Source organism: Eutrigla gurnardus (genome assembly GCF_963514095.1).
Source record: "Eutrigla gurnardus genome assembly, chromosome: 1".
Lineage (NCBI taxonomy): Eukaryota > Metazoa > Chordata > Actinopteri > Perciformes > Triglidae > Eutrigla > Eutrigla gurnardus.
In genome coordinates this window covers 34,404,160-34,428,964 of record NC_139915.1, presented here as the reverse complement: position 1 = coordinate 34,428,964, position 24,805 = coordinate 34,404,160, and the positions used below count along the sequence as shown (strand labels likewise).

At 44.7% G+C, this 24,805-nt stretch overlaps 4 protein-coding genes across 4 annotated transcripts in view; all 4 read right to left on the bottom strand.

Moving 5' to 3' along the window:
- LOC311028971 (stonustoxin subunit alpha-like) overlaps positions 1 to 14,306 on the bottom strand; it is a 59,448-nt gene extending 45,142 nt beyond the window's left edge. The window contains exons 1-3 of the mRNA XM_084033808.1: positions 14,120 to 14,306; positions 11,454 to 13,422; positions 8,762 to 11,378 (exon numbers count right to left, since the gene is read on the bottom strand). Coding sequence (XP_083889934.1) covers positions 12,887 to 13,422; positions 14,120 to 14,198 — 615 coding nt within the window. The 5' untranslated portion in view covers positions 14,199 to 14,306 and the 3' untranslated portion in view covers positions 8,762 to 11,378; positions 11,454 to 12,886. The remainder of the gene's footprint in view (positions 1 to 8,761; positions 11,379 to 11,453; positions 13,423 to 14,119) is intronic.
- Positions 1 to 24,805, bottom strand: part of LOC311010642 (neoverrucotoxin subunit beta-like) — a gene marked incomplete at its 5' end in the record, with an annotated part of 88,870 nt that overhangs the window by 17,953 nt on the left and 46,112 nt on the right. The window lies entirely within an intron of this gene.
- On the bottom strand, positions 429 to 1,851 carry LOC311015279 (uncharacterized protein; the record flags this gene model as incomplete). Its single annotated transcript, XM_084012405.1, has 4 exons — positions 429 to 1,202; positions 1,349 to 1,516; positions 1,608 to 1,668; positions 1,766 to 1,851. The coding sequence occupies 4 exons, from the start codon at positions 1,849 to 1,851 to the stop codon at positions 435 to 437; spliced, it is 1,083 nt and encodes a 360-aa protein (XP_083868531.1). The 3' UTR covers positions 429 to 434.
- Positions 14,665 to 24,805, bottom strand: part of LOC311025196 (uncharacterized protein) — a 228,753-nt gene continuing 218,612 nt past the window's right edge. Inside the window, exons 13-19 of the mRNA XM_084027980.1 lie at positions 23,929 to 23,995; positions 23,553 to 23,772; positions 18,741 to 20,544; positions 17,775 to 17,948; positions 16,671 to 16,844; positions 15,186 to 16,137; positions 14,665 to 15,147 (exon numbers count right to left, since the gene is read on the bottom strand). Of these exons, the coding sequence (XP_083884106.1) occupies positions 15,960 to 16,137; positions 16,671 to 16,844; positions 17,775 to 17,948; positions 18,741 to 20,544; positions 23,553 to 23,772; positions 23,929 to 23,995 (2,617 nt within the window). The 3' untranslated portion in view covers positions 14,665 to 15,147; positions 15,186 to 15,959. The remainder of the gene's footprint in view (positions 15,148 to 15,185; positions 16,138 to 16,670; positions 16,845 to 17,774; positions 17,949 to 18,740; positions 20,545 to 23,552; positions 23,773 to 23,928; positions 23,996 to 24,805) is intronic.

Here is a 24,805-nt window from a genome sequence, read left to right as displayed (position 1 = left end):
ATTATTTAATAGCACTAAGCAAGGCAATTTTGAAAAAAAAGGGAAAAGGGAAGCCTTTGTTGTTGTTTAAAGGTTTATTTTGTGAAGAAGAGCACGGCTCTGTAATATTATTTAAAGCCTTAAAATGCTATTGTAAAATGAAGTGGGAGTGTTGTAGTACCGTCATTTTATCAATAGATGGTGCTGTTCTCTATTGCTTGTTATCAGAGGAACGGGAGTTCCGGTTCTGCGCTGTGTTGTCTCGTGTATGTTGTGGAACGGAATAAAGATCCCGTAAAAACAACAGCAACAACACACAGATGTGCTTTATGCAAAACACAGCTGGATTTAGTACTTTGGATGGTTTTGACTTTAAAAGTCTCATATAGATGTTTTGTGTGAAAGATTGCTCCACTACAGTTGATCTAGACACATGAAAACTACATGGAAACGCTTCAGAATGTATTTTTATTTATTTTCAGGTTTTTGTAAAAGTAAAAAAACAAAAACACAAAGACATGGTAACTAAAATGTTCTACAAAACAGAGTTGTAAGAAAAGGATTGGAAGACATTTAGGCTCTGGATCCCGTCTCCTGTTGGCATTTGGCCACATCACCTCATCCACATCACAGGCAATGTCCTCCCTTGCCAAGCAACGGGGGAAATATCTCCTTGCATGCCGAATCCAACCCTGTATGGACCTCACCTCAATGTGGCCGCATGCCTCTTCCATGGCTTGTAGAAGAGGCATGCGGGCATGTGGTTGACGGTCATAAACCTTCCAGCGCCATGCTGAAAACAACTCCTCAACTGGATTCAGAAATGGGCTGTACGGTGGCAAGTTGAGTGGAATGAATCTATTATGGTTGGTGAACCAGTCCCGGACCAGAGCCGCCCGATGGAAACTGACGTTATCCCAGACGACAACAAACTGGGGCTGCTCTGGGCCGTCCTGGACTACTGGTTCATGAAGTGTGTCCAGAAAGCCACTAATGAGGGCTGTGTTGTAGGGACCGAGGATGGAGTGGTGATGCAGGACTCCCTGTACACTGATGGCGGAACACAAGGTGATATTTCCCCCGCGCTGACCAGGGACATGCACTATGGCCCTTTGCCCAATAATGTTTGGGCCCCGACGTCTGGTTTTCTCCAGGTTGAACCCAGCCTCATCTACACAAATAAAGTCATGCTGCTGTGGAGCTGCATCAAGTTCCAGGAACCTCTAAAACAGAAACATGTAGATAATGTACAGTGAATATAGTGTGATTGAAAACACAGGACTATCACATATACATTTACACACAATACTGTGTGTGTGTGTGTGTGTGTGTGTGTGTGTGTGTGTGTGTGTGTGTGTGTGGGGCTTACTTGCACATAGTCATGACGGAGGTCTTTGACTCTCACACTGTTCCTCTGGAATGGAACTGGATATAGCTGCTTCAGTGAGATGTTGTGCTTTTTGAGGATCAGGAGAGTGTAGATATGCTGACAGTGTTGATGCCAGTGAAGGTTATTTGATCTGCAAGGATCTGCTCTCTCAAATCACCAAGCCGGATTTCATTATTTGCCAAAACAATATTGACGATGGCCACCTCCTGTTCATCACTGAACATAGCCTGCCTTCCACCCTGTGCAGGTCGTCTGGCAGTTCTGTAGAAAATGAAACATCATACTTTAAACCCATAGACCTACGGTAATACACCAATGTATTGTACTGTGCATTTGAACAATGTGCAATACTGTCATTTCTTTGGTCCATTTTAGTGTGGAAACTTCAAAACATACCTGTTTTCCAGTCTGAACGTTGTAATCATTGAGGCTACTGAGTAGCGACTCAGGTTTGGATGGACTCTCTGCCCAGCCTCCCTCATTGTAAGGCCATGATTTAGAACATGGTCCACCAAAGTGGCCCTCATGTCATGGGATATTTGTCTTCTGTTGCCTGCTCCCCTTCTTCGTCCTCTTCCTCGTCTTGCTGCTGCTCTTCCTCTCCCTCTTCCTGCCTCCATGTTTCCAAAGTTGGCCCAAAGGAGCTGAGCTCACATCAGGTGTGTTTGTAGTGCTATGGCTTAGACTGATTGGTCTACAATTAGATGTGAAATGTTTTCATGTGTGTGAGTCAGTGTGCTTTTCCAATTTTAGTTGTGTTTTGTGTTTGAAATCGATGTGTTTTCCCAATGATTGCATGACTCTTCCTTTTTGAACAATGTGTCTTATGTAAAAAAACAGTGTGTCGTGTTTTGCAAGAAGTGTGTTGGAGAATTTCAAACACAGTGCAAAGCATATATTGTGTTTGCAGGTTTGGTGCTTTTGTTTAGGGCATGGTCACCAAAGCTAGAGGTTGGGATGATTTGGGCATAGCAACCACTTTTAGTGTTTACAGGTTTTTACGATTGTTTACACACTAAAATAAAAATGTCCACACAATTTGTGAAATTCCACTCCAAGGAGCAAAACACCTCCACAGATTTGCACAACATTACACACAATGTCTGCTTCACCCTTTTTGTAAAACATTACACAGGGATTTGTAAAACGCTACACACATTTTCACACCTTAGACACAGAGAAGGATTGTGAGGTTACTTCCTTGTCATTACAAAGCCCCGGATTGCCAACGACCACACTAATGAACACATTGGATCATCACATCCACCAAGTGTGGAAGCACACATGGGCTTATTTGAAAACGCAGCACTCAGGTGTGCTATAAAAGGCAGCAGGTGAGTTCACCTGTCTTCAACAACAATGGAAGGAGCTAGAAGAAGAAGAAGAGTGAGAATGAGAGGGGGAGCTCAAAGAGGAGATGAAGGAGGTAGAGGAAGAGGAGAAGGAGGTAGAGGAGGAGGCCCAGGTAGAGGAAGAGGAGAAGAAGGAGAGAGAGGAAGAGGTAGATCAAATAAATACTTGAAATATTCAGTCTGCAGCATCAGTGTTGTGCAGTGCTTGGTAAGTTTATAGTAGGCCTATTTGTGTACATTCTCCCTATATCTCAAACTAATCATGAAGAATGTTGTGGGTTTGTCACTATTTTTATCTAAATTATCCCTTACATAACAATGTCTGGACAAAAATCTAGCACATGCTATTTCCTAAAATGAGTTTTTTTACAAATGTGTTTTTTATTGATCACAGCAGTGTGAAACTGGCTGCAATAGTGTCTGATCATTGAGGACTGTGTTGGTTCAATGAAAACTAATAGCATTTTCACAGATATGTGTGTATGTTTTGACTAAAGTGAGTCATTTTGCAAACAATCTAGGAATTATGCAAATTGAGTGTGGTGTTTGGATAATTGTGATTATATTTTGAAAAAAAAAGAACCCGGTTTTCAAAATTGCATGTAAACAATTGAAAACAACTGTAAGCATTAGGCAGAAACTAAACAATATGATAGTTTAAACAGACGCACCAATGCCCATGGAACCGTGGCCAGCACAGCCTCCACTGGGGGCGATACGGAGGAGACAGGACCTCATTCAGAGCTTTTAAAACCTAAAGTATACCTTAAACTCGTGCAAATGCTCTGCAGTATTTAATCAGTAATGTGAAATATTGTTGATGAAAAAGGCATACTAAACGGACAACGTATAGTCATTTGAACATTTTATTATGGCTTTTTTACAGTTTCATTTCTTTTTTTTAGGGTGTCATTTATTGCCCCAAGTGCTCCGACAACTGCTGTCAATAAAGTGCACATCTCCGCCTGTCTCTCCAGAACCTCTGCAGTGATGATGTTTGGTCTGGGCGCAGCACGGGGGGCAGCAGTGGGACCGCTCTGGGGAGGAGACCTGGCCGACATCATGCTGGTGCCTGGCTCTCAAACATTTAATACAATAAAAATGTCACCCATGTAACATGAGTAAGCCTCATTATTTGTAAGAAATTGTGTACAGTCAGGTTGATTTTTACAATGCAAGCAAAAGGGGGTTGTTGGTTCCCATTCTGCTCTGGCTCTGACGCGAGTGCGTCCGTGTCTCCTCCACCGCTTATGCCAGAGATGGACTCTGACCCTATCAATGAGGCAATGTTGTCCTCGGTCCCCGTCAGGATCAGGCTGGAGTCTGGTTGGCCTCCTCCAGTCTGCCTGATGCTGGCTTAAGTGCAGCAACAAGCTTTTTGGTGGCCAGCTTTAAATCGGACCACTTTTTCTTGACCTAAATGTAAAGAATAGTCTTGATTAATTAGCAGGCATAAGCTTTTAGGCTGCGGATGAAAAGATTAATTTAAGTTGTGAGGCGTAGGTTAAGTTATTGATAATTATATCCAAACCTCAGCCGGAGTCCGTTCCTCTACAGCAACGCTGTTGACTGCCTCCGTGATCTTCTTCCAGACAGCGTTTTTATGACCCTTTCACTCCACTCTTCAAACTGCAGAAAAGCACATCTTTTTTTCGCTCCACTTCAGATGTTAGGAAGCCGATCTCCGTGTCGGAAAAGTTTGTTTTCTTACCAGTATTTGGTCTCTCCATGTTTGACCTCAGTGGGCGGGGCCTCCGAACCAGGAATATTTAAGGGCGTAACATGTTAATGACGATTGAATTCAGCCGCCACATTTATGAAGACCCGCTCATTCCTACGCTGAGATTGGTCAGATACGAACGTTTCATAAATCACACGTGTTTCCTGTCGTACGACCAAATCTACGCTCAGATCTGCGCCCGTTTTCACGCAAGATTGATAAATGAGGGCCAATATGTGGACGGAAAAAATAAAGGAAATATATCAAATGGAAGAAATAACATATTCCCTGAGACTTCAAAAACACATCTTCACTAAAAGGTGGAGCCCTGCTATGGATATACTAATATAACTCTGTCTTTTATTTCACCTTGCTTTATTCTATTGTATTTTATAGTTTTCTTTGTCAGTAAAGTCTCCGTCGCTTTTGTTGTTACCTTGACTGTTATCTTGTGTATGAAACAGCAGATGTGATGAAATATGATTCTGTACATGATTTTGAATGAAACTTAAATAAAAACTACGTTTTAAAATTGATTTGGAAAATAATGATGATGAAGAAGTGACTCCAGCTATTCTCTGGGATGCACTAAAAGCGGTGATCAGGGGTCAAATAATAGCCATCTCCTCACATGAGAAGACAATTAGAGAAGAAAAAGTTAGAACATGAGAAGAGGACTTGAAGAGACGACAGAACGAACATGCAAAGTCTCCCCAAGATGACAACAAACATAAGATTATACAATGAAAAAAAGAAAAAGATGAAATAAATACTCAGGAAATCCAAAGAAAACTCCTTTTCACAAAGCAACAATACTATGAAGTCGGTGGGAAATCACTGAAACTTCTATCATAGAAGTTAAGAAAACAACAAGCGGATAGAACTAAACATAAAAGAAGAAATTCTGCAACAAAAGAAATAGAAACTTGTCCAGAGAAAGTTAAACAACGCTTTGAAAACTACTATCAAACATTCTATTCCCAACCAGACGAGCAACGGCAACCAGATGGATGCCTTCCTGGCCCAGATAAACCTCCCAAAGGTTACTGATGAACAAAATGACAAATTCATATCTAAATAACAAAAGAAGACATTCAATCAGCAATCAGGAGAATGAAAGGGGGGAAGTCTCCAGGGACAGACGGCTTTACCACAGAATGGTCCAAAACAATGCAAGATCAATTCATTCCAACATTATTAAACCCCCCCTCATGGAGGGAGGCAATGATTTCAATCCTACCTAAAGAGGGCAAAGACAGGCTGGAGTGTGGGAGTTATGGCCCTGTAAGTCTTCTAAATAAGGATTCTAAAGGATTCCCCTCCATTTGAACTAAAGAATAGAACATATACTAGCAGTATTAATACATGAGGACCAGACTGGCTTTGTCAGACAAAGACAGACCAAGATAATATCAGGAAAACACCACACATTATGAGACAAATCACACAAACTAGAGACACTGATATGAAGTTTGGATGCAGAGAAAGCCTTCCATTCAGTTTTTATAGAAAGGACTTTAAAACGTGGCTTTCATACAACTATAATCCACACGATTGCAGCATTATACAACAAAGCAACAGCTAGAATTCAAATCAACGGTGATTTAACCATTCATTCATTCTGGAAAGAGGAAGGAGACGAGGGTGCTGTGATGGCCGCTCCTCTTCGCCCTGTTTATAGAACCCAGAAGTCATTGATTAGGCAAAGATCAGATAGAAAGGGGGCAACAACGACATCCGGGGGCAAAAACTGGCCCTGTTTGCTGACCACTTATTGATACGTTTAATACAACTACACACACACTCCCAAAATGGATGAAATTATTGGAGGAATTTGGTTTCATTTCTGGTTGTAAAATTAATAACAAAACTCAAGTACTGACATTCAACTATGACCCCCCCACCCTCCATTAGGACCATGTCCAACTGGAAATGGGAGGCTGAGTCCATGAAATATTGAGGTGTCTCATTACCGAGGGACTTCTCAAGACTGTATGATATCAATGACGGCCCGTTCCATTCAAAGAGAAAGTCTGACATCCAAAGATGGAATGTTATTCCCTTTTTAAGTTGAAGCTCCCGGATAGAGTCAATCAGGATGAAGATTCTTCCTCGGATGTTAGACCTCTTCCAGTGTTTGCCAGGCAAAATACCATCTAAACACTTCTCAGAATGGGACAGATTAATAGCCAGGTATTTGTGGCGAGGGAAAAAGGCCAGAATTCAATTCAAGACGCTGCAATGAAGGAAAGATAAGGGTGGAATGGGCCTCCCTTGCTTCCAGGAATACTACCATGTAGCCCAACTGAGACCGTTAGTCTGCTTGTGTTCACCAACATACACTGCAGCATGGAAGGAACTAGAAGGTGCAATGATCAAGGGAATCCCAATAACAGCTCTACTAAGTGATAACAGATTACAAGGAGAACAGGAGATCCCAGAAGACTCTAGAACAGGCAGTTTTCTGAAGCCCTGGCAGGAAATAGTCCAAATGTGCCGTTTAAGAGACGCGTCTAAAATGATGAGGTGGTGTGCCGATGATTCAGACTTTGCACCAAATAGAATGGATGGCAGATTTAAGACATGGATCACAAAAGGCTTCACTACATATTATTCATGTATTCACAAAGGGGCATTTCAGAGTTTTGAAAGCCTACAGAAGGACCATGGTCTGGAAGAGAGGGTGTTTTTAGGTACCTGCAAGTGAGACATTATTTGAACAAAACCCTTAAAGACGTGTTAGGAAAAGGTGAATCGGGTTCATGGAGGTATTCTTATCATGAATTAAACCCAGATCAGCAACAACATGAGCTCCAAATGGTATAATGCCATACAGTTCTGTCAACAAGAGAGCACAGAATACATAAAGAAGAAGTGGGAAAAGGAAGTAAAGGTCATGATCACACAGGAGAGCTGGGAGAAAACATGCCAGCTACAGTGGGTCTGGACCGGGTCAAACACATGGAGAGACTTCTGGTGGAAAAACATTGCAAGATTTCTGACCACACCCATTCAGAAAGGTCATCAGGGCAGTGGAGATGCTTGTTGGAGACTTTGTGGGTCTCATGGAGACAACCATTCCCATAGTTTTGGGGATCGCCAAGCAATAAGACTTTACTGGGAGGAGATCCACAAACATATAAAACATGTATTTCATGTAAACATTCCATTTGAATGTGAATCTTTGTATTTGGGTCATATATTGTTTGAAACATGGAACATCAAAGACAAAACACTGCTGGCTCTACTATTGGCAGCCAGTAAGAAATGTGTGAGGAGGAAATGGTTGAAAGCAGAACCCCACCAGTGATGAATGGATGGACATGGTCTATGAGATCTATGTTATGGAGAGGAGATCTTTTTCCCTCAAAGTGGAAAAAGAAAGGTTTTACAGGATCTGGACCAAATGGACTGAGTATGTAAAACCAATTACATGTGATTTCATATGACTGTACTTGGGCATTGTGTGAACCTGTCCTCCCTTTGTTTGTGTGTGTGAGTGTTATTTGGATTGTCTCAAGTGGTCCCCAGTTCTGTTCTGTTCTGATACTGTTCTCAACTAAAACCAGTAAGAGTCAGAAAAACATTCCAGAAGGCCAATATGGACCAAATCACATGGACTTCCTGGAAGCATCTTTATCTGTCTTTGAATGACTAAGATTGGAATTCATGTATGTGATGGTAATTTGCCTTTCTAAAGAAAAAGATCATTTCAAAACAATAACATGGAAAACCATGCCAGATTGTGAAGACAAACTTTATTCTGTTCTTTTCTTCCTCTAAAATAAAACTTGCATCAAATGAAAATGTATGAACTCTATTTGAATTCCAATGAATAGTAATTTCTTGTTTTCATGTTCAACTATCCATCAGAGTAACATGAGAGAGAAAGGGAAGCATGCAGAAGAGTTGAGCAGAGGTGGAAGGGGATACATTGCAGATCTCATTCCAAACACTGAAGGATCTTCTGGATCAATACACGATCACAAACACTTCATTGACAAGTATGTTTTCACACACAAGGAATGTGACGTGGTGATTGGTGCAGAACAATACACACAGTCAGATAGTAGAATGACATCGTTACATCATTATGAAAACGGAACATTTACAATAGAATATGTGGAACTAATATAGAAGAACAGCTTCAATGATGTCAGCCATTCAAGGGTCTAGACCTCTGGGGGACCACAGTCTCTGGTTCCTCACATAGTCTGGTCTCTGGACTAATGTGAGCTACTATCTAGACCTCTGGGGGACCACAGTCTCTGGTTCCTCACATAGTCTGCTCTCTGGACTAATGTGAGCTACTATCTAGACCTCTGGGGGACCACAGTCTCTGGTTCCTCACATAGTCTGGTCTCTGGACTAATGGGAGCTACTATCTAGACCTCTGGGGGACCACAGTCTCTGGTTCCTCACATAGTCTGGTCTCTGGACTAATGTGAGCTACTATCTAGACCTCTGGGGGACCACAGTCTCTGGTTCCTCACATAGTCTGGTCTCTGGACTAATGTGAGCTACTATCTAGACCTCTGGGGGACCACAGACAGTCTCTGGTTCCTCACATAGTCTGGTCTCTGGACTAATGTGAGCTACTATCTAGACCTCTTGGGGGCCACAGTCTCTGGTTCCTCACATAGTCTGGTCTCTGGACTAATGTGAGCTACTATCTAGACCTCTGGGGGACCACAGTCTCTGGTTCCTCACATAGTCTGGTCTCTGGACTAATGTGAGCTACTATCTAGACCTCTGGGGGACCACAGTCTCTGGTTCCTCACATAGTCTGGTCTCTGGACTAATGTGAGCTACTATCTAGACCTCTGGGGGACCACAGCCTCTGGTTCGTCACATAGTCTGGTCTCTGGACTAATGTGAGCTACTATCTAGACCTCTGGGGGACACAGACAGTCTCTGGTTCCTCACATAGTCTGGTCTCTGGACTAATGGGAGCTACTATCTAGACCTCTGGGGGACCACAGTCTCTGGTTCCTCACATAGTCTGGTCTCTGGACTAATGTGAGCTACTATCTAGACCTCTGGGGGACCACAGTCTCTGGTTCCTCACATAGTCTGGTCTCTGGACTAATGTGAGCTACTATCTAGACCTCTGGGGGACCACAGACAGTCTCTGGTTCCTCACATAGTCTGGTCTCTGGACTAATGTGAGCTACTATCTAGACCTCTTGGGGGCCACAGTCTCTGGTTCCTCACATAGTCTGGTCTCTGGACTAATGTGAGCTACTATCTAGACCTCTGGGGGACCACAGTCTCTGGTTCCTCACATAGTCTGGTCTCTGGACTAATGTGAGCTACTATCTAGACCTCTAGGGGACCACAGTCTCTGGTTCCTCACATAGTCTGGTCTCTGGACTAATGTGAGCTACTATCTAGACCTCTGGGGGACCACAGCCTCTGGTTCGTCACATAGTCTGGTCTCTGGACTAATGTGAGCTACTATCTAGACCTCTGGGGGACACAGACAGTCTCTGGTTCCTCACATACCGTAGATGACCATTTAGTAGCCCGGGCGTTTATAAGAACCAGGCGCGTATTTGCAACAGGCTACAATTTATTTTTGCAATGAGCAGCACCAGACCATCATGCAAAGAACAAGGAGCTCACCATAGCACCACTGGAACAAAACTACTTTTTCCCCCCGACGCATCTTTATTGACATCAGACAATAAATACAAAGACAGTTTGTCTGTGTTACCGCGACACAGGGAGCTGATCAGAGCAGTGTTATGGATGATAACGGAAGGGGGGGGGGCGATCGCGGTAATTTCAACACTGTACTTTAGCGCATTTATCTATATCCCTATATCCCTCAGTCTAGCGCGCCTGTGTTTGTGTGTCTGTGTGTGTGTGTGCGCGCGCCTGCATGCGAGAGAGAGAGAGAGCGCGAGGGGAGGGGCTGACTGACAGAAGAGGTGAGAGCCGGTGAAGTGCTGTTAAAAAAAAACTTTTGTTTTCTGTGCAAGACTATGGTAAACACTTAATCGCCCGGGCGTTTAATTGAACCGGCGTTTATTATGCCAAATGAGGTCGGACCCCCGGCGGCTATTAGAGCACAGGCGCGTATTTGCACGCGGGCGATTATTTGGTCATCTACGGTAGTCTGGTCTCTGGACTAATGTCAGCTACTATCTAGACCTCTGGGGGACCACAGTCTCTGGTTCCTCACATAGTCTGGTCTCTGGACTAATGTGAGCTACTATCTAGACCTCTGGGGGACCACAGTCTCTGGTTCCTCACATAGTCTGGTCTCTGGACTAATGTGGTCTACTATCTAGACCTCTGGGGGACCACAGTCTCTGGTTCCTCACATAGTCTGGTCTCTGGACTAATGTGAGCTACTATCTAGACCTCTGGGGGACCACAGTCTCTGGTTCCTCACATAGTCTGGTCTCTGGACTAATGTGGTCTGCTATCTAGACCTCTGGGGGACCACAGTCTCTGGTTCCTCACATAGTCTGGTCTCTGGACTAATGTGGTCTGCTATCTAGACCTCTGGGGGACCACAGTCTCTGGTTCCTCACATAGTCTGGTCTCTGGACTAATGTGGTCTACTATCTAGACCTCTGGGGGACCACAGTCTCTGGTTTCTCACATAGTCTGGTCTCTGGACTAATGTGAGCTACTATCTAGACCTCTGGGGGACCACAGTCTCTGGTTCCTCACATAGTCTGGTCTCTGGACTAATGTGGTCTGCTATCTAGACCTCTGGGGGACCACAGTCTCTGGTTCCTCACATAGTCTGGTCTCTGGACTAATGTGGTCTGCTATCTAGACCTCTGGGGGACCACAGTCTCTGGTTCCTCACATAGTCTGCTCTCTGGACTAATGTGAGCTACTATCTAGACCTCTGGGGGACCACAGTCTCTGGTTCCTCACATAGTCTGGTCTCTGGACTAATGTGGTCTACTATCTAGACCTCTGGGGGACCACAGACAGTCTCTGGTTCCTCACATAGTCTGGTGTCTGGACTAATGTGGTCTACTATCTAGACCTCTGGGGGACCACAGACAGTCTCTGGTTCCTCACATAGTCTGGTCTCTGGACTAATGTGGTCTACTATCTAGACCTCTGGGGGACCACAGTCTCTGGTTCCTCACATAGTCTGGTGTCTGGACTAATGTGGTCTACTATCTAGACCTCTGGGGGACCACAGTCTCTGGTTCCTCACATAGTCTGGTCTCTGGACTAATGTGGTCTACTATCTAGACCTCTGGGGGACCACAGTCTCTGGTTCCTCACATAGTCTGGTCTCTGGACTAATGTGAGCTACTATCTAGACCTCTGGGGGACCACAGACAGTCTCTGGTTCCTCACATAGTTTGGTCTCTGGACTAATGTGAGCTACTATCTAGAACTCTGGGGGACCACAGTCTCTGGTTCCTCACATAGTCTGGTTTCTGGACTAATGTGGTCTACTATCTAGACCTCTGGGGGACCACAGTCTCTGGTTCCTCACATAGTCTGCTCTCTGGACTAATGTGGTCTACTATCTAGACCTCTGGGGGACCACAGTCTCTGGTTCCTCACATAGTCTGGTTTCTGGACTAATGTGGTCTACTATCTAGACCTCTGGGGGACCACAGTCTCTGGTTCCTCACATAGTCTGGTCTCTGGACTAATGTGAGCTACTATCTAGACCTCTGGGGGACCACAGACAGTCTCTGGTTCCTCACATAGTTTGGTCTCTGGACTAATGTGAGCTACTATCTAGAACTCTGGGGGACCACAGTCTCTGGTTCCTCACATAGTCTGGTCTCTGGACTAATGTGGTCTACCATCTTGACCTCTGGGGGACCACAGTCTCTGGTTCCTCACATAGTCTGGTCTCTGGACTAATGTGGTCTACTATCTAGACCTCTGGGGGACCACAGTCTCTGGTTCCTCACATAGTCTGGTCTCTGAACTAATGTGAGCTACTATCTAGACCTCTGGGGGACCACAGTCTCTGGTTCCTCACATAGTCTGGTCTCTGGACTAATGTGAGCTACTATCTAGACCTCTGGGGGACCACAGTCTCTGGTTCCTCACATAGTCTGGTCTGTGGACTAATGTGGTCTACTATCTAGACCTCTGGGGGACACAGACCCAGGAGACAACATCTGGTTCCTGGCTGAGACTCTTTAGAGACACAGATTCTCATCTTTGAATTGACTCTGGATGGATTGTCTTTGTCTTCTGACACCATGTAGGGAGTTGATTTGATGATTTTATGTGTATACGTGCATATTTTTATCTGATCTGTTTATTTGATTCCTTTTATCTTTCTATTCTGTACTTTTTATTGTGTTTTATCTTGTGCAGCACTTTGGAAAACCTTGTGTTTGTTAAAATGGGATCTAAATAAAGTGGATTGGAATGGATTGGATATGTAATCACAGCGTGTGAATAATGAGCTTCACGTTCGGTGTGAACACGACTTCAGACCTAAAAACGACGCAGAGACACTGATGATCCAGACCAGACTGTAAACCCAGGATAAAGAGGTTCAGTGAATGTGGTGTTGAAGGTGTGGAGGTGGATCAGTTTGTCAGAGGAGACTTTGTAGAAGGTCAGAGTGCCAGCAGGACAGTCCAAGTACACTGCTACCACACCAGAGGAGGAGGAGGAGGAGGAGGAGGAGGAGGAGATGCGTGTTTGTTTATTATTGTGACTGACATAGTAACCACCATCATAACAAATCAGACTCCAGGACTGATCATTCTCTCCAAACACAGAGTCGTCTCCTCTCCTCTTGATTCCTCTGTAACTCACTGATAAATCAACCCTTCCTCTCCACTGGACCTCCCAGTAACAGCGACCAGTCAGACCGTCTCTACACAGCAGCTGAGGCTCTGAGACAAATCTGTCTGGATGATCTGGATATGACTGCTCGTCGTCCACATGTGTCACCTTCCTGTTGTTGTCGTCCAGTTTGAGTTTTCTGTGGACTGTGTTTGTGTCCAGTTCCAGTTCACAGACATCTGATGGAGAGAACAAACACAATGCAGCTAAAGGTTCATCTCTGTCTCCCACTAAACTACGTCCCCATACAACTCATCTCCACTCTCTATTACGTTTCCAGGGAAACAACGTGTTTTCTGGACCCAACGGTCAACGTTTGAAACCGTCTGAAAAAACCTTAACGAACAAAACAAAAACGCTACAAAACGACATCGTTGGTAGTAAAAATATCACAGTTGGGCCTAAAATGAGTAAAGATTGAAACCAGACCAAACTGTGGTCTGGTCTGTGGACTAATGTGAGCTACTATGGTAGAGCTCTGGGGGACCACAGACCCAGGAGACAACATCTGGGTCCTCTATTTAGGATTCAGGGACGTCAGGACGACAGGAGGACCATCTCAACGCTGAGATGCTTTAGAGACACAGAGTCTCAGGAACTTCTCTCTTCACTTCAAATATTTAAACTCACACAAACACCACAACAACGGGAATGTTGGGTATTCGCCTCCGTTGCCGTCCGGCAGGAATTGGCGTCCGTTTGCGTCTCTGCGTTGACTTTGTGTGGAATTGAAGGTGAAAATGTGGCGTTTGGTGTGAACACAACACGACATCTTTACAGCCACGAAGAAACAAACGCTACGTCCTGATTAGAATCGGATTTCAGTCATGAACACGTTCAAATCTGGAGCAGCTGAGTTACTGAAGACATACTCACACTTCATCAGACCAGGTCTCAGTCTCTGCTGTCCCCCATGGTCCACCCTGCAGGAAGACATGCAAACACCAGTAAACATGAAGCCCAGCTCCTCAGTCAGAGACTGTTGTCCATCTGTCCTCACCTGAGAGTCCAGTCTGATGTCTGTCAATCTGTCCTCACCTGAGAGTCCAGTCTGATGTCTGTCCACCTGTCCTCACCTGAGAGTCTAGTCTGATGTCTGTCCATCTGTCCTCACCTGAGAGAGTCCAGTCTGATGTCTGTCCACCTGTCCTCACCTGACAGTATCCAGTCTGATGTCTGTCCTCACCTGAGAGTCCAGTCTGATGAGTGTCCATCTGTCCTCACCTGAGAGTCCAGTCTGATGTCTGTCCACCTGTCCTCACCTGAGAGTCCAGTCTGATGAGTGTCCATCTGTCCTCACCTGACAGTGTCCAGTCTGATGTCTGTCCTCACCTGAGAGTCCAGTCTGATGAGTGTCCATCTGTCCTCACCTGAGAGTCCAGTCTGATGTCTGTCCATCTGTCCTCACCTGAGAGTGTCCAGTCTGATGTCTGTCCACCTGTCCTCACCTGAGAGTCCAGTCTGATGTCTGTCCATGTGTCCTCACCTGAGAGTGTCCAGTCTGATGTCTGTCCATCTGTCCTCACCTGAGAGTGTCCAGTCTGATGTATGTCCATCTGTCCTCACCTGAGAGTCCAGTCTGATGTCTGTCCATCTGTCCTCACCTGAGAGTCCAGTCTGATGTCAGTCCATCTATCCTCACCTGAGAGTCCAGTCTGATGTCTGTCCATCTGTCCTCACCTGAGAGTCCAGTCTGATGTCTGTCCATCTGCCCTCACCTGAGAGTCCAGTCTGATGTCTGTCCACCTGTCCTCACCTGAGAGTCCAGTCTGATGTCTGTCCACCTGTCCTCACCTGAGAGTGTCCAGTCTGATATCTGTCCACCTGTCCTCACCTGAGAGTCCAGTCTGATGTCTGTCCATCTGTCCTCACCTGAGAGTGTCCAGTCTGATGTCTGTCCTCACCTGAGAGTCCAGTCTGATGAGTGTCCATCTGTCCTCACCTGAGAGTCCAGTCTGATGTCTGTCCATCTGTCCTCACCTGAGAGTGTCCAGTCTGATGTCTGTCCACCTGTCCTCACCTGAGAGTCCAGTCTGATGTCTGTCCATGTGTCCTCACCTGAGAGTGTCCAGTCTGATGTCTGTCCATCTGTCCTCACCTGAGAGTGTCCAGTCTGATGTATGTCCATCTGTCCTCACCTGAGAGTCCAGTCTGATGTCTGTCCATCTGTCCTCACCTGAGAGTCCAGTCTGATGTCAGTCCATCTATCCTCACCTGAGAGTCCAGTCTGATGTCTGTCCATCTGTCCTCACCTGAGAGTCCAGTCTGATGTCTGTCCATCTGCCCTCACCTGAGAGTCCAGTCTGATGTCTGTCCACCTGTCCTCACCTGAGAGTCCAGTCTGATGTCTGTCCACCTGTCCTCACCTGAGAGTGTCCAGTCTGATATCTGTCCATCTGTCCTCACCTGAGAGTCCAGTCTGATGTCTGTCCATCTGTCCTCACCTGAGAGTGTCCAGTCTGATGTCTGTCCACCTGTCCTCACCTGAGAGTGTCCTGTCTGATGTCTGTCCATCTGTTCTCCCCTGAGAGTGTCCAGTCTGATGTCTGTCCATCTGTCCTCACCTGAGAGTGTCCAGTCTGATGTCTGTCCATCTGTCCTCACCTGAGTGTCCAGTCTGATGTCTGTCCATCTGTCCTCACCTGAGAGTCCAGTCTGATGTCTGTCCATCTGTCCTCACCTGAGAGTGTCCAGTCTGATGTCTGTCCATCTGTCCTCACCTGAGAGAGTCCAGTCTCCAGTGTGGACCCTCCAGTCCAGCAGACAGCAGCTTGACTCCTGAGTCTCCTGGATGATTGTAGCTCAGGTCCAGCTGTCTCAGATAGGAGGGGTTGGAGTCCAGAGCTGAGGCCAGAGAAGAACAGCCGTCCTCTGTGATGAGACAACCTGACAGACTGAAGACACACACACTTCTGTCACTTCTGGGGACTTTTAAACTGAGAAAAAGTGATCATTCTCTGTTGTTGTGTTGATGTTGTACTGGGTGGGATAAGCGTGGCTGAGTGATGGACAGAGACGGATAGAGGAGGACGAGAAGTCAAGAAACAACAGTAGAACCAGTCTATGTGGTCTGTCTTCAGACCTGGTGTCCCAACAAAGATCTGGCTACTGATTTAAACCAACTAGCAAAGAACTGTAATTCAATAACATCTCAACTATGTTTGTTGTCAGTTTTCATATTGAACTGGAGGAATTAAGTAACATTATTAATTAAATAACAAGTATTCTGAGAATAAAGTCAAATACAAAACTTGGAGTCTCAGAACATATCAGACATTCATGTGTTCAACTGCTCTTTTAGAGCCGCCATGTGAACTTTAGCAAAAGTGTCTTTTCAGGAATAAGAGCAAAGAAGTGAATATTTGGTGCATGTAAACGGATCATTGGAAGCTTCATAGGTAAACTTCTCAAAGTCCTTGAGTCTGACCTGAGAGTTTCCAGTCCACAGTGTGGACTCTTCAGACCAGCAGACAGCAGCTCCAGTCCTGAATCCTGCAGGTCGTTGTTACTCAGGTCCAGGTCTCTTAGACTGGAGGACTGGGAGCTGAGAACTGAGGACAGACCTTCACAGCTTCTCTCTGAGAGGTTACAGCGACTGAGTCTGAAGAGGAATCAGAAATGTGTGATGAAACTAGAACAAACAACTGTTCGTCTCCTTGGAATTAACAATAAAAACTCCTCAGCAAGATCGAAAACAGGCTTTACAAAGACTTAACTTGTGTTTGTATTGCAGTCCTTCACAAGACCAACAAGAACATTTCATTCATTGACCTTTAAACTTAACCAGCAAGGATTTTATCAATGAGAAAAAAACTCAGAAATAAATGTAAAATGTGGTAGAAAAGAATTCAATGTAACTTCTGTGGACACTGTTCCAACACTAACTTCACGTGTTCAAACATGATGAGAAAACTCTTTGTATTCCTTGAAAATCATTGATTCTTTTCATGTTTTACTAGATAGAATCTTATCATTCCAAGCAGAAAGTGAGTTCTTCTGCTGCGTTCACACCAAACCTGAAGTGATGTTTGAGTTTGACTGCAGGATGAATTGGTTTTATTTGTGGGATCATTTGTGTTTAGTCACGACACTCATGCTAGACACACCAGCGAGGAGGCGGGGCTTATCTCCATGTAGAAACAACCAGGGTTCCTCCATCACGGATGAAATAACCACTATTGCTGCTTTGTACATGTTGTGAAGTCCCAGATACACCAGGAAACCAAACGCCGTCCTGTCTGAGTTCATAGCCTCATGACGACAACAGCATTTAGAAACGCCAGCTGGATTTGTAAAACGATTCAAAGTTAGAACGGCAGGGGAAAGACAAACAAGACGTTTGGTTTCTTTAGTGATTTTGTTCTTCTGCTGTTAGATCGTTACCAGCAGAAACGGGTTTCATCAGCCATGGAAACAGATTAGTAGCAAAAGTGTCTTTTCAGGAATAAGAGCAAAGAAGTGAATATTTGGTGCATGTAAACGGATCATTGGAAGCTTCATAGGTAAACTTCTCAAAGTCCTTGAGTCTGACCTGAGAGTTTCCAGTCCACAGTGTGGACTCTTCAGACCAGCAGACAGCAGCTCCAGTCCTGAATCCTGCAGGTGGTTGGTACTCAGGTCCAGGTCTCTTAGACTGGAGGACTGGGAGCTGAGAACTGAGGACAGACCTTCCCAGCTTCTCTTTGAGAGCTTACAGCCACTGAGTCTGAAGAGGAATCAGAAATGTAGAATAAAAAACAGAACAAGTCTGGCTTACTTCGGTGCTAATCCCCTTCACTTTAATTATCAGACGGCTGACGGCAAGACACGGAATGTTAGCTTGTGTCTGGTTGTAGCATTTATTCACCGACAAACATGCGGTACCCACAATACACTGCTGCACACTGTACCACGCTGTAATCTAACCGATGACTTCATACTCACCGTCTCACTCTCTCTCTCTTTATACTTCAACGTACAGAGAGCCAACAGTGTTAATGCATTAAAAAGATCAATGTGTTAAATCCACAAATTAATCATCCCTCGTTAACATCATCCATCCATCCATCCATCCATCCATCCACCACTATCCTGTATTCATGATGACTGAAGAGAATGTTTTGAACACAGAATGTTTGCAACGACTAAATTGACCCAATTTGAGGGTTATTAGTGTTTCTTGTGGCTTAATTAGCCTTAATTAATGTTATTTTGTAATGATTTTGTGGTTTAATTAAAGGGGTATTGTTTAGTAATATCTGAATTTGCACATTGATATTTTATATTTTTGTCTATTTTAAGTTCAGGTTCTGATTATTGAAACAGTAAATCAGCAAGTACTCAGTACTTGAATAGTTTTTTCACTAAATACTTTTTTCCTCAAGTAACTATTTGGATGACTACTATTTATTATTTACTTTTTGCTGTTTGGAAAACCAATCAAATCATTCAGAATGCAGATAGAACCTTGTAATTCCATGGTGGTTCGTTGTATTTTGAATATAAAAACTATATTTACAGAGCTTTGCTGGAGGCTTGGACCACCGGCAGCAGCCTCAGAAGAGCCTTCTCTGAAGCAGAGTATTTCTTCAGGTCAAACACGTCCAGACGTTTTTCTGACGACAGTAAGATGAAGACCAGAGCTGACCAATCAGAAGGAGACAGGTTCTTGTAGGAGAGACGTCCTGAAGTCATGTACTGTTGGATCTCCTCCACCAGAGAACGATCATTCAGTTCATTCAGACAGTGGAACAGGTTGATGCTTCTCTCTGGAGACAGATCCTCATCAAGCTTCTTCTTGATGTACCTGACTGTTCCCTGATTTGTCTGTGAGCTACTTCCTGTTTGTGTCAGCAGACCTCGTAGGTGTTTCTGATTGGTCTCTAGTGACAGACCCAGAAGGAAGCGGAGGAACAGGTCCAGGTGTCCGTTTGGACTCTGTAAGGCCTCGTCCACAGCTCTCTGGTGCAGATGTGTTAGTTCAGGTTCGTCTCTGATGACTTCAGAAACCCCGGAGGTTGTTGGTTCTTCTGCCATCAGATTGACACCAGACTTGATGAAGGTCAGATGGACATGAAGAGCAGCCAGAAACTCCTGAACACTCAGATGGACGAAGCAGAACACCTGGTCCTGGTACAGTCCTCTCTCCTCTCTGAAGACCTGTGTGAACACTCCTGAGTACACTGAGGCTGCTTTGATATCGATGCCACACTCTGTCAGGTCTGGTTCATAGAAGATCAGGTTTCCTTTCTGCAGCTGCTCAAAAGCCAGTTTTCCCAGAGACTCAATCATCTTCCCGGTCTCTGGACTCCAGTGTTGATCCGTCTCAGCTCCTCCATAATACTTGACGTTCTTCAGTTTGGACTGAACCACCAGGAAGTGGATGAACATCTCGGTCAGGGTCTTGGGCAGCTCCCCTCCCTCCCTGGTCTTCAACACGTCCTCCAGAACTGTAGCAGTGATCCAGCAGAAGACCGGGATGTGGCACATGATGTGGAGGCTCCGTGAGGTCTTGATGTGGGCGATGATCCTGTTGGCCTGCTCCTCATCTCTGAACCTCTTCTTGAAGTAGTCCTCCTTCTGTGGGTCAGTGAACCCTCTGACCTCTGTCACCATGTCAACACACCCAGGAGGGATCTGATTGGCTGCTGCAGGTCTTGTGGTGATCCAGAGACGAGCAGAGGGAAGCAGTTTCCCCCTGATGAGGTTTGTCAGCAGCACTTGGACTGAGGTGGACTCTGTAACATCAGTCAGGATCTCGTTGTTGTGGAAGTCCAGAGGAAGTCGACACTCGTCCAGACCGTCAAAGATGAACACAACCTGGAACCCTTCAAACCTGCAGATTCCTGCTTCTTTGGTTCCAGGGAAGAAGTGATGAAGGAGTTCCACCAAGCTGAACTTCTTCTCTTTCAGCAGGTTCAGCTCTCTGAAAGTGAATGGAAACGTGAACTGTATGTCCTGGTTGGCTTTGTCTTCAGCCCAGTCCAGAGTGAACTTCTGTGTTAACACTGTTTTCCCGATGCCAGCCACTCCCTTTGTCATCACTGTTCTGATTGGTTCATCCCTTCCAGGTGAGCCTTTAAAGATGTCTTCTTGTCTGATGGTTGTTTCTGGTCTGTCTGGTTTCCTGGATGCCGTTTCAATCTGTCTGACCTCATGTTCCTCATTGACCTCTGCAGTCCCTCCCTCTGTGACGTGGAGCTCCGTGTAGACCTGATTCAGGAGGGTTGGGTTTCCGGCTTTAGTGATGCCCTCAAACAAACACTGGAACTTCTTCTTGAGGTCAGACTTGAGTTTACGTTGGTACACTGCACCAGCAGTTCCTGGATAAACAACAAAGGAACCCAGTTAGTGGATCCTACAGACCCTTTCACAGTCTATGAACAAGCCATGTATTAGAGCCATGTATCCCTGTAGTCCTCAGTATGAGTGACTTATTTAATGATTAAATCAGAACTATTGGAGACAATATCAATCAGGTGCAACATGAAATAAATAAAAGACTTTTACAAGACAAACAGAACTGAAGGATATAACCCTTTGAAATGCAGCTGCAAAGCTCCACGAGTCAGTCACTACAACCAGCGGTGGCCTTAGGCATCTGGGGGCCCGTTTCAATACTATGTATGAGGCCCTATCCCATGAAACATTTAATTACCCATATGTTTGCACCCATGCGTCTCTGATGCATTGAAACCTGAAAGGATGCAGCGGCCGCTACTTTCAGATTAAAAGCCCCCCGCTAAGAACCCAGTTCTAAACTCCGATAGGGTGCAATGTAACGCTCTTATTTTGAAGACACATTCGTTGTCTACATCGTTTCCTCCGCCGCAACAACTTCACTTGCAGAAGGATGCCAGAGAATTCACAGAGACGCTGGAGAAGTTTGTGATATTTTCATCCCGGATTTTTGAGATGAAGGAATTAAACACCTGTCCCAAATAAATGCCTCGTCTGTGAAGTGATTGAAACAAATGATTATTTGGTATTTTACGGTATGATAACTCCCGGCCCGGGGAGAGAGACACGCATCACAGTGCTCAGCTGCAGACACAGCAGAGAGGTGAGGAGACGCGACGCATCATGACTGACAGGCATCAAGGCCACTCAGCGTTACCTGACCGACCCGCCCCCAGATACTTTGTTGTTTCTGGGCTCTCTTCTTCAATGATCGGTGTGAAGTTTGATTGATAAATGAATCCGCTGAGACAGGCTCGCTGGGATTGATAGAGCAACCTTTATTGAAACAGAATTCTCAAGCCTGCATCAGACCAGGTTGGCCAACACCTACTTTCTCCAAACTCGGGCAAAGTTCCTAATGAACTTATGCCTGCTCTACCTGGAAATCCTACTGAGCATTCGATTAGGAAATCCACACGAAAAATCACCCCCACTTTCTGCATGCGCGTGCCTTTTTGAAGTCCTTTCGCCTGGACCTACCTACTTCTCCTTGTTGGTCATCTTGGATGGATTGAGAGTCCATCCATCCAACAAGGGATCGAGGAGCCTCCAAACCATCCTAATAGGCTGGGATAGTTTACCTTCTATATGTTATCTAAATCCTCTGCTGTCACCCTTTTGACCTGCAAGCCTAAAGCTAGGAAGACCATCTATCTGTACTTATATGGAAATGTATACATTAAGTAAGCTCTGACCCTCTTGCCATTGGCGCAGAACTGGTTCAGCTCCAAGTAGAGCCCAAACATCCTGTAGCCAGCTTTAACGCACACACAGGGCTGATTTATGACTAAGGCAGCCTGCAGATAGTTTAACCTAAACAATTCACATTCCTTAAAGCTTCATGCAGAGACGCAATCATTCTCAGAATGTGTAAATGAACAGATACCTCAAGTTCATTCACAAAAACAGGGCCTGTGGAAATGCAGGGAGGAGTCTCATACATTCACTTGCTCACCTGTCTTGCCAAATGCATTGTTTGTCTTTTTTGTTGTTGAACAGATTGCAAAGTGGCACTTTTATTGTCTCTATTTTTGAACTTGATACAAGTTATGACACAGCTGCACTTTTATTGTCTCTATTTTTGACCTTGATACAAGTTATGACACAGCTGCACTTTTATTGTCTCTGTTTTTGACCTTGCTGTTATTTCACGTTATTGCGTTAGAGTTTAGATCCAGCATGATGTTACTTGATAATCCGGAGGCGCGGAGCGAGCGGGCGTCGGTCGGACAGTGTGATAACTGCACAGGTCCTTCACTCAACTAAATACAGAGAAATGTCCCACACAGTAACATTACAGAACCAAACAACAGTAACGTAGTAACTCTAACTGTCTTTGACAACTTATATGAGGAAAAAAAAATACCACAGCTGTACGTGGAGAAGCGTCCGTCCTCCCGCCTGTCCTGCCGACTCTTCCTCACATTTCTGCCCGAAAAACAGCGTCTGTCACCGGCAAAAAACCTTAACTCACCGAGTGTTTGTGATGGAAATGTATTTTCACCACAAACACAAACACCCGGTGAGTTCAAATCGACGGTTGTGGTGATCTGTTTTAAATAAATGTATTAATTTATTTTATTTTAAATAAATCACTGCGACTGTCAGCCCTCCCGACTTCAGGGAACTTTCCCCCAGCCTCCTTCCCGAGTGACAGAGTCAGACAGCGACCTGATGCCCATTATGGAATTATGTAGGCTACTTTAGCGAGAAAAACCTAACTTTGTCACTTTCCAGGATGTTTGACGCCAACGTCATCATCATGACGTGTACCATCGCGCCTCATTAGGAGCCTCACTTTCTGTGGGAATCACAGGTGATCGGCGGAGATGCTTCGCTCTGTGTGAATCACCATCTGTGGAGAATTGCCGAACCACCGCTCCTGAGATAATGCAGAGACGCTGTTTAAAAAGGGCTAGCCTACAGTTTCACCACAAGTTTCATTTATTCACTCTTTTTGTTTCATTTGAACGGCCATCCCATCATGTTTGGGGGCCCCCCAGGCCGCCTATGACTACAACACATCACAATACAGCATCATAGAAAGAGACGGTAGGATGACGTGTTGAAAATAGTACCGTTGGGTTTTCTAAATATCCTGGTAGACCGTAACCTAACCATTTAGTTCCTACGAGCTGAAAGTCACCAGTTAACACGGTCACTGGGTGAAGTGAAACACCTGTTTCTCTGAAACGGTCGTGATCCTGTCTGAACTCTGTAGAACTTGAGTGTTGGAATATCGATTCTGACATCCGAACATTAACAAACATTGAAGTTGTGTGCAGCCTATTAAGAGTTTGGAAATATGAAGTTCTTCATATTGAATCCTTCTCTTCTTTCCACCATGTTAAATCTGTTAAAATCCTCTTACCCATCAGCACACAGGCAGCCAGCTCCTCCTGCTTCATTCTCCTCAGGAAGTCCACTGTGATCTTCTGAAACGCCTCTCTGCTCCTCCTCTGCTCTTCATCCTCACCGTCCAACAACTCCTCGTCCTCACTCTCCAAGCATTCTGGGTAATCTGGACTCAGGACCTTCTGGATCTTCTTCAGCTCGTTCTTCACAAAAGTGCAGATGTTCTCCTCCAGCAGCTGGAACAGAAGGATAAACTGAACATGAACTCTAAAGAACCCAACATGGGATTCATGTGTGGGTCTGAGCAGCATGGAGACCACTAGAACCTGTTCAGCATTGAATCTGTAGTGGATGTGGTTAATAGTGAAAGGTGAGCTTGTACATGTACTCACCATAAATATGGAGTCCAGGTGTGTTTGATGCTGCCGGGTAAACGGAACCTCTGAGATCTGCTGAACTCTGTGGAGAAAACCAAGTTCAAAGGCAAGGCAAGGCAACTTTATTTGTATAGCACATTTCATACACAAGGCAGACTCAAAGTGCTTCACATCATACAACAAAGTGAAGAAAAAAAAAAGAAGAATTAAAAGAAAATAAGGCAAATTTAAAAATGCATTACAGAAAGAAAGGAGAATAAAAACATATTTGCAATAATTAAAAACAGTGCAGACATTAAAAGATTTAGCAGAAAGCTATGGTGAACATAAAAGTTTTCAGTCTAGTTTTAAAAGTGGTCAGAGTTGGGGCAAGTCTTACATCTTCAGGAAGTTTATTCCAGCCATTTGTTGCATAGTGACTAAATGATGCTCTCCCGTGATTGTTGTTTACTCTGGGAATCACTAACAGATTGGTCTCAGAAGATCTTAGTGGTCTAGAAGGCTTATGTAGTGGGAGCATATCAGTGATATACTTCGGTCCTAGACCATGTAGTGATTTATATGTGAGCAGGAGGATTTTGAAATCAATCCTCTGACATACAGGGAGCCAATGTAAGGATTTAAGAATTGGTGTAATGTGCTCACATTTTTTGGTCTTTGTAAGAACTCTAGCAGCAGCGTTCTGAACAAGCTGTAGCTGCCTGACCGGTTTTTTTTTTGGAAGACCTGCAAGGAGACCATTACAGTAGTCTAGCCTACTAGTAATAAAGGCATGTACAAGTTTTTCTAAGTCTTGAGCTGACATGAGCCCTCTAAGTCTTGCTACATTTTTTAGGTGATAGTAGGTTGATTTTGTTACTGATTTAACGTGACAGTCGAAATGTAAATCAGA